Source organism: Drosophila kikkawai, chromosome X (assembly GCF_030179895.1).
Source record: "Drosophila kikkawai strain 14028-0561.14 chromosome X, DkikHiC1v2, whole genome shotgun sequence".
Classification (NCBI taxonomy): Eukaryota; Metazoa; Arthropoda; class Insecta; order Diptera; family Drosophilidae; genus Drosophila; species Drosophila kikkawai.
Genome location: NC_091733.1, coordinates 10,400,912 through 10,414,321, shown reverse-complemented (window position 1 = coordinate 10,414,321; position 13,410 = coordinate 10,400,912). Strand labels below are relative to the sequence as shown.

The window sequence follows — 13,410 nt, the reverse complement described above, 5'->3', positions numbered from 1 at the left end:
AAAACATTAAGGATTACTTGCGGTAAGTGCTGGAATATATCACAAAAGAAAGCAAGAAAGGAAGCTAATTTTGGTAGGCTTAAACTTAATGTTTAGATGAACGAGATCTTTAGGCTATAAATAAATATTTTGTGTACTCACATTTGTCTAGGTCCCTCCTCTGATTGATTTCCTTTTCCTCATTGATTTCTCTCTGATCTCAAACTCTCTCCGGTGATATCTGCTCGTTTTCTCCATCTCTCCTTGATTTCTCTCTGATCTCAAACTCTCTCCGGTGATATCTGCTCGTTTTCTCCATCTTTATCTCCAATAGAAAATTTACCCGTAGCACTAAGCTACAGAACAGAGAGGGTACATTGAAACACAACAACACAGAGAGCAGCCACTGCCACACATCCACACTACCACCTACTTCTGCCACTCGACCCCAACATTCAGCTGGGTTACCACTCTGAAAATGCTAGAACTAGTTGGGAATTATATATTATATTATTAATTATTATAATTATTAATATATTAATTTATTGTTTTTAAATTATGTATTTATTTATTATTTATATAATTATTTATTTATTAATTAATTAATAAATAAAATAAATACTTATAATTTTTGGAAAATCAAAAATCAAAACTTTTAAAAATCTAGAACTAGCTAAAATGGCATTAAATTCAATTCGGAAATCGTCCTTGTTTTCGTTTTTATAAATTTAAAAAATCTGCTTACTGAATTTAATATTTAAGAAAATGTCTTTTACCAATGTTGGGCAATTTTAACATGGGCTTTTGAATCTGATCAAGAATATATGCATATATATATTCTTAACCTTTGACTATAATTATAATACCCTGCAAGGGTATTAATTATATGAAAATACCCAAAAAATTGCATGCCGAAACCCGGGATTGAACCGGGGACCTTTAGATCTTCAGTCTAACGCTCTCCCAACTGAGCTATTTCGGCCCTTGTGCTGCTTAGCTAATCCCGAATTAATGAGATAAGCCGCCGCCGATTCTTTAGAGTTCATCAATAGTCATATAATTAGTCTTTAAATAAATGAAATCTTCTCATCATCACAGAGCCGTATGCATAGATTATCCCACCCGGAGAGGGGGCATTGAACAATGGAACATTCACTTTGACCGCCGCTCCGTTCCCATCATAGATTTAAAATCAAATAAATTTAGTTAAATCATAAAAATATGCATCATTTATTTTGGTCTATATTAAATAGTGGGAATGCCTTAAGATTGAATCTGCAGAAAGAGAAAAACAAATGATGATTATAAGAAAATTCCACTTGCAAATTAGCAACGTTTTAATTGTATTCATTTAGGGGAAACTTCCACTGATACCAGGAGGATACCAGGCAATGACTTGCATCCCTAATTTTTCTTTTTTAAAATTTTAATTAAGCAAACAACGCATATAAGGCTCAACTGTAGGACCATAAAATTAGCTGGACACTAACCACATTTTGTCCCTTCTTCTGGTTAGTCACTTATTAGCGACCAGGCGACCCTTGCCGCTCCAGAGGATGCACAAAAAAATCGAAACAATGAAAGGGGAACACCAAACCGGTCGAGGAAGTGCCATCAAACTCTCTCTCCCTCTCTACCGGCATCAAAGGAGATTGCCCGGGTTCTTTGCTAAATCGCTTATTGTACCCTGAAATTTTGGCATTAAATTCGCCAAAACGTTGAGTATTTTTAGAGTCCATTCGGAAATTTATTCATGATTCATGCCTAATTGCAGGTGTCGCCGTCGTCGGGCCAGCGGCAGCATTCCATCGGATTTCGATTTCCATCTGTTGAGGTCAAGTGTCGAAAAACTCTGGCTAACTGTCGCGTTGCACGTGCCTTCAGCGCCGTCGGTCGACGTGGCTTAGTCCGTTAGTGGGCTTAGTGGGTCCGCACACAGTTAGTCCAAGGATCCGGTTCCACCCAGCGGCACTTAACTGGAGCTGCCAACCGAGCGCTGCCTTGAAAGCAAGCCCGCTTGCGCCGCTCGTGGGCGTTCAAGCAAAACAAGAACTAAATAGAACCCAGGCTGCGAACAAAGCTATTCGAACTTGACACTCCACCGACGCCACCGAGCCACCCACTAGCTACGTCACAGCAGCAGCAGCAGCTAGGCTGACCAAGACCCCAACGAAAAACAACACCCACTAAGCGTCGAGAAAAATATCACCCGAAAGAGAAACACAAAAACACCTGCAAAAGAGTCAAAAACAAAAAGCTTGAAAGCCACCATGGAATTGGAAACGAAACTGGTTCCGAGGGGAGGCTGTGTGCAAGATCTGGAGGAGATCCGTGAGTCAGCCAATCTTATTGCACGCACGCATATCTGAGTCTGAGTTTCCTTGGTAATGATAGGCCGGGGCCAGCAAAACAACAAAAAATCCCCCCAAATTGCAGGTCTCTCGGACGTCAGGCATCGGTGGGAACTGGATTTTGTGGTGATTTTTTAATGTATTCCCCGAAATCAAAGAATCCATCTCCAGAACTTAACCCACTGAAGGCGAATATAGATAATATGAGTTAAGTAGATTATAATTTTGTTTATGTTTTAATATTTTATCATACACAAATATATGTGTTGAATATATTAATTTTTTGTATATATATTTTTTACATTTATAGGAATACTATATAAATAAGAGAGGAAAGAATATTAGCTTGCAGTATCTTTTTCTATAAATAATAAAATTTTTTATGAAAGAATTCATCATATAAATTTCGACATGATTTTAAGGGGTTAACTATGGCAAAACTTTTCTCTAACTTTTTTTTTTATAATTACAATTTTTTTATGAAATATTTTATTATATAATTTCGTTATGGTTTTAAAAGGTTAATTATGCTTAACTTTCAAGGGTCAGGCAAGAGATCACTGGCAGAACTCTTTCTTCAGAGTTTAACCATCTCTCTCTGCCTCTATCTCTCTCAGTAAAAAAAAAAAAGAGAGTCTGAGACGCTAGCCTGAAGAGACGCTGATGCCGGCGTGTTCATAGGGGGAATCCACCGAAAGTCTCGATCTCGATTATGCGTGGATTTTCCATCATCGGTAACTGGTTTTAATTTTTATACCCTTGCAGGGTATTATAATTTCAGTCAGAAGTTTGCAACGCAGTGATGGAGACCTTTCCGACCCTATAAAGTATATATATTCTTGATCAGCATCAACAGGGGAATCTTTCTAGATATGTCAGGAAGAAATCGATTTTTTGGCCATTTTTGGAAAATTTTTGATTTTGATAAAAAATTGAATTTTCAAAATTTTTAAATGAAGTATGCAGATTTATTAACTGTAGAAAATCTAGCACAGAACAGTTTTCCGATTTAAAATTAATGCTCTTTTGGCCGAGTTATGATATTTTTAATTAAAAAAAAAAATCAAGAAGTTTTTTAATATAAAAAATCAAATTTTATAATACAAAATAATATTTTTCTAAGTCAAGGAATCATTTCCGACCCCATAAACCATATATATTCTTGATCAGCATTAACATGCGAATTTTTCTAGATATGTCCGGAAGAAATCGATTTTTTGGCCATTTTTGCAAAATTTGATAAGGGGTTACATCATTAAAATGAGCAAAAATGGCCAAAAATTTTGATTTCTTAAAATTTGAAATTTGGTATGCAGTTTTTTTAAATTAATAAAAACTAACACAAAACTGCTTTCCGAATCGAAATTAATGCATTTTTGGCTTAGCTATGATATATTTTAATTGTTACCTGCAAGGGTATACAAACTTTGGCTGGCCAAAGATAGCTTTCTTTCTTGTTTTATTATGTTTTTTTTTGTGGTGATTCGCTTGTTTTCGCTGGGCAAGAGCAGAGAAACAAACAAATCTACACAACTATGAATCTGCAGAGATGTGCGGGATCAAGGGCAAGAGAATGATCATGATCAAGAGATGTCGCTTATATGTTATTATTTCTTAACAATTAGTAAAGAGAGTTTGAAGAATATAAAAAAATGAAGGATTTATGAAAATCTGACTGAGTTGGATTGACAGATCCCATCAGATCAGCAGAAATAATCAAATGGAATTTGAGGGTTTTTGGACATCTGTCAAAGTAGAGCATAAGTCATGACCAAATATTGAAATGTAGCAATATTTGTTAACAAGACAATGAAGAAGGGTTCAAGAGATCTCATCAAGGAGATGAGCTTCAAGGACCTTTGCATTAACGCGTCATATGGTTATGATTGGGTTACTGTTTTTCAAAGATCGAAGACTCAACAGATGATCAGGGCATTTTGTATTTGGTTTTGTTAAAGCTTATAATATTTGCTCAAATGTGCATCATGTGAAATATTCAGATGACCTAAGCATGCTGAAGCCTATGTCGGAAGCATATGAGCAAGACGTGTTGGGTGCCTTTCTTGGATAATCAGATCTTTGTTATTGGGATGTGATGTGCTGATCTTCATGAGACTACAGGAAGTTCTGATAACACAGCTGTGGTTTTACAAGCCATTAAATCAAGGAAGCCACCATATTCCTCATGCTCATCTGCTGTGTTATCTCTCAGCCAAACAAGGATATCTTACCAAGATCAAGCTCAACTTATCTGACATATGTTAACGATCATATGACTTTCTGCTTTTGTAGTGATTTATAGCATTTCTGATCTGTTTGATGAGTGTTGTGATTGCCCGTTTACCACCTAAATATATTATATCAAACTTTTTGGACATCAGTCAGGACAATGTCTTAAGCTGAATGTTATTCGATCTATCTCTCAGAGTGTCCTATTATTATTCATGAAGATCAGTGTGGAAAGCGGGGACGGATGGATGTGTAACTCATGTTTGAACTTCTCTTTGGCATGAAGACTATGTTTTGATGATGTAAGTGACTTCTAAATCAGGACCTCCCTCTTCCTACTGAGTTATTGATATTATTATTCAGTGCTACAGTGAGGATTATACCAGCATTATCATTAAAAATGTATGCTTTTTCATTCATTACATGAACGTCACCAGCAACGAAATGTGGATGATAAATGGGAACTTGGAAAAGCAAGTAAACTGTTTAGTGAAAAGATGTGTTCATGTCATAAAAGCGCATGAAAGCCTCAAATATGTGTGTTATGGGCTTTGACTGAGCTGTGTCAGCTCAAACGCAGCAGGAGGGACCTTCCAAATGTTCTCGAAGGGCGTGTGGGACGATGTCAGTGCCAAACGCTATCGATCGATCGATGGTCAGAAGAACTACTTACAGCATTCAGTATTTGCATTAGACGGGGTTTCAAAAAGTGTATGCCTCAGTGGTTATTCCGGGGGGGATTTTCTCGATCAGACTAGGGGAATAACCAACGAAACCGCAGACCTTTTAATTAAAATAAATAAGGTGCGAAAAAGAAATAGAATTACAGTATATGAGTGATTTTAAAGTTTAAGACAGAATGCCGGAGGAAAGGTATGTATTGTGAGTGGAGGAACCTTGATTATAGATCAAGGAAAGGTAGAAAAGAACATCTTAAAGGAGACAGAGTTGCTTTATTTAGTTGTTACAATTTTAAAGCAGACTTTCTTCTAAGTGATGGTTCTCTAGGTTCTCTTTAAGGAAATCTAGCCAGGGTGTTAAGTTTAAAATTCTAACAAGAATGAAACCTAGCTTTGGTAGCCGTAGTTTGTATACCCTTGCAGTTTGCAATTAAAGCAGAAGCAGAATTCGAAATCGATCACAACTAAGCCAAAAAAGCTTTGATTTCAATTCAGAAAACTGTTCCGTGTTAGTTTTTATTAGGCTAAAAAAACTGCATACTTATATGATTTATAGGTTCGGAAATGACTCCTTCATTTCTGACTAAAATTATAATGCCCTACAAAATGATCCTTAAAATCCCTCCTTCCTAGCTCTTTACATATAAAGAGCTAACCACTTTCACGGATCATTAGAGACTCCAAATAATAGTGATTAAGTAAGTGTGTACATAATGATCACCAACGAGCAGAAGTGTTAAATGCAAACAGTTGTGATTAGGTGTCTCTGAGCCTTAAAATTCGCCATATCATTAATAAGCGCGGCAATAAGCTTCCAAACCGCACTGGGAGGGGGCAGGATGGGGGGTTGCAAACCACTTGAGACACAATCATCATACATACATAGTAAACCATTAACGTTCGTGTTCCAAGCTGATCAATATTGACGCAACTCTGTGTTGCTGTCAACAAAGTACGGACTACGACTGACACTCCCACCCCGAAAAAAAGCTAATGAAGCTATCTAATCAGCGAAGAACAGGAAGAGGAAAACCCCCCCCAGAGGAAGGGCGAGACAAACTGGAGCATCTCGATATGTTCTTCGGTTCAAGGAGAAAAAGTAGCAGCCGCAACAATTTGTTTGAAACGTGTTATATAAATCTGGCATTATCGGCACAGATTGAAAGCACCATTTAATTACTAATTTATTTAGCAAAAATACAACAACATCAACAACAAAATCTCTGGCAATCATTTAATTTCAACTTTGATTTAGACAGCAAACACGAATCGTATTTGTATTTAGCATTCTCACAACAAAAGCAGCAGAAACTCAGCTCACATACCGCCGGTGGGCGTCTTCTGAAGCTCCGTATGGGAGGTCGATCGGATCGGTCGGATCGCTCTGTTGTGGGCAGTCACGAAGATCCCCGCGATTCGATGCAAAAATATAGAAATAAATTATGAAGACAAGTTCAAATTGCTAATGAGCAATTGCATAAGTGTCTGATTTTGATTAGCATTCCCTTTTTCTATAGTTAATACATGCGTTTAGTTACCGAATGAAAATTCCAATTAAATTGGTAAGGGATGTAGTTGGAGGGGAAGAAATCTATATAATACAAATTTATTCTGCTACTGTACCGTAGCAACTTTTATAATAGTTGTAATATAACTAGAACTTTTTTAAGATTTATAATATTGTAAAGATTGATATATTCAACTTTAAATTATCAAAAAAATATCGATACTATCAGAAAATATACAGAAATTAGCTTTATATACCAATTTAATTACATTTATATAATTTTTGCTATTATTTGTTCTATTTTTTCTAGTAAATCAATATTTTCTTATAGAAAAATCGATTGCCATACACTTGAATGTCCTCTTTGAGATAATTTCTTGGAGTATTTTTTAACCATAAATAGCAAAAGGGAATGGGAATTGTCTCCGCATTAGTTTTAACAATTAGAAAGGTGGCTCCAGGTGTTGCGGATAAATCACTTTAATTGATAACTCTAGCTTCTAGTGTATTAAGAATTACCTAATTGTTCGATCGCTAATTATGCCGTAAACGTAAATTACGTCTATTTCTGTAGGATATTATAGTAGACACTCCGACCGACCATCTGGCATTTACGAGCCATGTACATATGTCGGCACTTATGCACTCGTACTCGCACTTGTTACGATTTCCGAGCAATATAAATGGTTTATTTATGGCCCTAAACTATTACCATCACTGTCCCAGGAATTCTAAAACAATAATTAAATCTAATTAGCAAAGCCACTCACTTGGGAGGAGAGTTTTGGTTGGTAATGAGACCTTTGATCGGTTAGAGAGAGGTATCTCTATAGTCGTATCCCCATACTATGTGTGTGTTTATATATATGTATTCCCCGCTTGATTTGCATTTGTCGAACAAGCTGTGGCTACGTAATTACCCGTAATTCGGGTTATACAGTCCGCCAGTCAGTCAGTCAGTCATCTTTTTCCGAAGCCACACACTCGAGAGCAAAAGTCCGAGCGCGGTGATGATGATGATGATGATGATGATGATGATGATGATGATCTTGGGACTTGCTTTCGATCGTGTCATGATCCACTGGCTTGACCAGCCGGCTTATAATGCCCCGCATTAAATTATAAATTATATTTCCATTCTATAACTATGCCAACCCTTTGTCAAGAGCGGAGGAATCCAACCCGATTCCACGTGGCCACGATTCCCGGTACATGGCATTTGCATTAGCTTTGATCGGTATCGGAAACGGTGACACCTCCCCGTTCATCAGCATCACCTGTTACCCAGTTGCCAGGTGCCAAGTCATTATGGAACACCTGGCAACTGATTCACTTGGTTTATCTGCCACTTTGTCATGATAAACGATCTTCCTGTTACGCCCTGATCCGCCCTGATCCACCCTCATCCTCCCTTATTTTTATATAAATAATAGTTTATCTTTAACTTAGGTTGGTAACTATGCTCACCTGGTTTTATTATTTCCCACTGATTTGCTCCAGTTTCTCCAGCCTTATGCAATCCTGGATCCACAAACACATCCGGGTGCCATCTCTTCTCACCTTGGGCTCCACCATGTGATGGCACTTAGCGACTGCTAACTGACCACACTCAACCACCTGGTTGGATGTCTTCATTTGTTTGTTTTTGTTGTCTCTCACCTGTCCTATGCATAAATCAAAAGCCAGAGAGGGGCGTTACCTGTTTAAACACCATTTTCTCACCGTTAGACTTTAGAGGCAAAGGTAAATGTCGATGTCAAGGTGGCCACGCAAAGCCCTAAAGATCAGCCACCCACTCTGAGACGGCTAAGTAACTGCTAATTGCGGGCGAGACAGACACCTGGCCGGGTCTGGGACTTGGCCAATAAATTAACAATATTTATGAACAATTTATTAAAAACAGCATCCAAGAATCAGCGCCGAAGTAGACCTTGAATGCGCTTGCAACGACTGGCTAGCGGTCGAGCTACAGCTCTTGGCCAGGTTAATACAATTGTAAAATGTGTAGTGTGGAATATGGGCATGCTTGAGTGCCGTTTTGTCTGTCCATCTGTCTGTCTGTCAACTCTGTACAAAGTGCTTTGTGCGACAACTTAAAAGGGGCCTATTAGAGGGGCGAGAGCCAATCGAATCGGAGAGCTAAGCTGGGCTAGACAGACTGGGCAGGGTATTTGGGTGCTTTGTTTAAATTTGAAAACAAAAGTTACTTTGTTAATTTTTATAAATATTTATCAATTTTGATTTAACTCATTACTCTTGTGTGCGATCCCTGCTTGAGACAGTGTCTTGGAAGTACTCCAAGTGGAATAGTCTATTAAAGAACACTTCAAAATACCACTACTCCCCTAGGTTTATAGTTAAGGTTTATTTTTAAGTTGGCAACAAGAGTATTTGGGTATTCGCACACATTAGTCATTGTCTTGAGTCTACAGTCTATCCTCCTCCCTCGCCTCTCCATTCGAGGCAGCCAAGCCTGACCGTTCTTGGTCTAATCTTGTCACGAACTTATAGGCCCAGTCTCGATGCTGTAGTAAACCCAGGCCTGACTTTGACATTCTCTCTGAGCTTTAGACTTTTTAAACTTCTCCATAGCCTATAACTCCCCACAGTGGATTAAGTCTAATCCCTTTGGCTAAGACCTACATAGTTCCATTACCAGGTTATGGCCTGTATAGGCCATAATTAAATTTAAATCAATGCAGTTTTATGCTTGCAACCATTCCAATTTTGCCACAAGTTTATTGCTGCGAGTGCACTTAAATTTAATGCTCGAATGAGCTGGGCTTTTCGATGCCGCTGGAAAGCCAAGGAGTCGAGGCAAGTCACGTCTATGGCTAAGTCCGGTTTGGTCTCTGGCCTGGTCTATTACGTGTGGCGCCTTGGCATTGAACTAGACAACAAAAAAAATACAAAACGAGCTTTACAGCTCACGCACTGATGGATGTAATGCATGGCCAAAGCCAAGGCTAAGGCTTTGCTGCAATGCTCTGCCAGTTCGAGTTTGACTTCGATTTCCATAGGAATCGATTGATCTCTGGCTTCCTAGTCAGTCAAGCCAATGTCAAGGTCGCCTCTGGGCGTCAACAATCACACAATAACGCTTAGCTTCCTACAACGAATCTGCATATAAGACGACGGACGGCGGCTAGACTCACGTGCCTTAACTTGGCTTAAGCTCAGGTGATGCTCATATTTATGGCTCCATAACTGTCACTGCCTGAAGAGTGATCAAGGCCAGGAGGGGGCTTACAATGGGCCTAGACTAATGGCTATTATTATTTAAAATTGCACTGCACATTAGTCGACAGCGAAGCACTCCAAATTTGATTCACGATCGTGAATCAATACCTCACACCAGCCCCCTGCTTAAATGGTCAATAGAGAATATACATGGCCAATAGCACCTGGCTGGTGTCCGAGCATCCGCATTCTTGAGACCTTTGTTCGCCTACCGCATATCCGTCTATTTGGCGATAATGTTCTCAGCCAACCTTGGCGGCTTTTGACAGCGCAACAATTGTAAGACTTGGCCAAAAAGAAAAAATATATAAAAATAAAAGGGGAGACCAGACAGCAAAAGCAAATTAACTTTGATTGATTAAAGGAATTTCGGAGGTAGGCATGTTGGCGGGGCAAGCCAAATCAGCCTCAGCATAGACCTGTTGCCGGTTTAGCTCTGCGAACAATGATTGTCTTTAGAGCTTGGCTAATGGCGGTTTGCCAAAAATTAATTTACCGCCAGCAAAGAAGGAAGGGAACTAAACCGAAAAATACAAATTTTAACACTTCGGAGCAGGCATAGCCAATAAGAGTTGGGGGTAAAGTAAAAATTAACAAATAACTTTTATTTTGAAATTGTTTAACTCAATTTTTTTATTTTAAAAATGGGAAAAAAATTATTATAAATTTTAATTCAACTCATAACTCTAATGTGCGATCCCTGCTTAGGACAATGTCCTGGGAGTATTCGAAGTGAAAAAGTCTTGTAAAGAACAATTTGAAATAACCCTACTACCTTGGTTTAGAGTTAAGATTTCTTTTTAAGTTGCTAACAACTTTTCGCTGGACTTAACCTAGGGATAGATCTCGCCTCTCCACATCACGTACACGTAATTGCCTTCACTTTCATTCCGATGCGAGGGAGAATTATGGGGTTGGTTGTCGTCTCAGACCGGGTTCCTTTCGAAATTCCAGTCACGACACAACAGCAGCTCGGATGCAGGTGACCTGCGGCCATCGCTCACTCTCTATGGCAGCCCGGAGACTCATTAATTGAGAGCTCTTAGATTATTTGTCATTATGTCGCGGCGCTTGATTATAATTTTCCACCGAACAAATGAGAAAAATGTAGTCAGTCCCCCACTTTGGGGGTTTGTTTATCATCTTGTTGGGGTATGGAAATGCCAGAGAGGGACTAATCAGAGCACACACACGGTTCCGTTTCCCCATCTTATCTCTTTGCAGTCACACGGGCACCACGACAGTCAAGATGATACCGATTCTGGAGAAGCTGAGCGGTTTTTACAACTCCTACGTCCTGGCCATACTCACCATTGGGTATATTCTGGGCGAGCTGGGACACTACCTGATTGGCGTGACCTCCAAGCAGACGGCCATCGAGCTCGACTATGGTGACCATGCCTGTCAGCAGAACAACTCCATGTTCAATCGCCACGAGCTGCCCACCCAGTGCTCGGCGGTGGGCAACGAGTCCAGCTGCTATGCCCTGGACTTCAACGGAACCGGTTACTGCGAGTGGAACTACAATGGTCTGGGCATTGACTATCAGATTCTGGCCGGTCCCACCTTCATCCTGATCTTCACCATTGCTGGGGTCTTCATGGGCTTCGCTGCCGACAAATACAATCGCGTCAAGATGCTGACCGTCTGCACGGTAATCTTTGGCATTGCCATGATCCTCCAGGGCACCGTCAAGGAGTACTGGCAACTGGTCTTGCTGCGTATGGTGATGGCAGCCGGCGAGTCGGGCTGCAATCCCCTGGCCACGGGCATCATGTCCGACATCTTTCCCGAGGATAAGCGTGCCTTGGTCATGGCCATCTTCAACTGGGGCATCTACGGTGGCTATGGCATTGCCTTCCCCGTTGGCCGCTACATCACCAAGCTGAACTTCTGGGATTTGGGATGGCGTGTGTGTTATTTGGGCGCCGGTGTGCTGACGGTTATTGTGGCCGGTCTAACGGGTACCACGCTGCGGGAGCCGGAACGCAAGGCCATTGGCGAGGGCGACCGTCAGACGGCCAGCGGCAAGCCGGTGAGCCTGTGGCAAGTGATCAAGAGCCCGGCGATGATCATGCTGATGATAGCAGCCTCGATCCGGCACTGCGGCGGCATGACCTTTGCCTACAACGCTGACCTGTACTACAACACCTACTTCCCGGATGTGGATCTGGGCTGGTGGCTGTTCGGTGTCACCATCGGTATTGGCAGTGTGGGTGTCGTCGTTGGCGGCATTGTGTCCGATAAGATCGTTGCCAAGATGGGCATTCGGTCGAGAGCCTTTGTCCTCGCCGTCAGCCAGCTGATTGCCACACTGCCGGCCTTTGGATCGGTGTACTTTGATCCGCTATGGGCCATGATCACGCTGGGCCTGAGCTACTTCTTTGCCGAGATGTGGTTTGGCATTGTCTTCGCCATTGTTGTGGAGATCGTACCGCTGCGGGTTAGGTCCTCGACCATCGGTGTCTTCTTGTTTGTGATGAACAACATTGGTGGCAATCTGCCCATTCTGGTGGATCCCGTGGCCAAGGTGCTAGGCTACCGCGGATCGATCATGATCTTCTATGCCGGCTTCTATGGCATCAGTAAGTGGAGAATGACGCTGCCCAGAGAGTGAGCATTGTAATGATTTCCTTATACTATTTCTAGGCTCCATACTCTTCTTCATCACGTGCTTCCTGCTGGACGGCAAGACAGCCGAAGACTCGGTGGAGCCGGAGTCGCCGAAGAGCCATCCGGACGCCGTGCTCAATGCCCGTCACATGCACGGACACGACAACTCCGTGTTCTCTGTGGACGAGACCCTGCCCTCCAACGGACGTCCTGCCCAGCTGCCGCAGCACCTGCAGATGTCCAGCAATGGTTACGACAAGTCTGCTCAGCAGGCTCCTCCTTCGGCGCGACAGAACGGCGCCGAGAGCAGTAGACTGTAGGTTAGCTGTTAGTAGTTTTTTTTTTTATTGCCTTAATTCGTACTATTATTAATTTTTTTATTTCGCTTAATCGTACTTAGTCCTAGGAAAAGGGGTCAGCGGTGCGGCAGTAGGGAGTAGACTTCCGTCTCCTCGCCGTGGTCGCTTCCTTACACAAAAACCTTCTTAGCGATATAATTGTGTACTTAATTCTATAGTCGATACATCAATAAAAAGCTGTTTTGTTAATTATAATTGTTTCATGGGTTCATTCCAGAGCTCCTAAAGTGATCAGTTGCATCTCTCTGGAATCATTAACTAGCGGACGCTCTCTTAGTTGTGCTCTCTCAGAGTGCAGCTAAAGATAACTCTCTCGTTCGCTACTAAAAGTATTTGTTGCTGCTTGAAAGATTGGGCAAATAAATAAATAGAAGAAATTCGGCCTTCCATATTTAAATTTAAATATTTTATATTTCAAATATACTCACCCGCTGAAGCAGTAAATTAATTAA

The 13,410-nt window shown here is 40.9% G+C and overlaps 1 protein-coding gene and 1 non-coding gene across 2 annotated transcripts; one reads left to right on the top strand and one right to left on the bottom strand.

Annotated features, from left to right (window-relative positions):
• Positions 1-888: 888 nt before the first annotated feature.
• Positions 889-961, bottom strand: TRNAF-GAA (transfer RNA phenylalanine (anticodon GAA)). The gene has a single exon. It is a non-coding gene; the product is annotated as a tRNA-Phe (tRNA).
• Positions 962-11,210: 10,249 nt separating this feature from the next.
• LOC108083594 (putative metabolite transport protein HI_1104) lies at positions 11,211-13,147 on the top strand. The gene is made up of 2 exons (XM_070288145.1): positions 11,211-12,571; positions 12,636-13,147. Exons 1-2 carry the CDS (start codon positions 11,236-11,238, stop codon positions 12,917-12,919), a joined length of 1,620 nt encoding a protein of 539 aa, XP_070144246.1. The 5' UTR covers positions 11,211-11,235; the 3' UTR covers positions 12,920-13,147.
• The last annotated feature ends 263 nt before the right edge of the window (positions 13,148-13,410 follow it).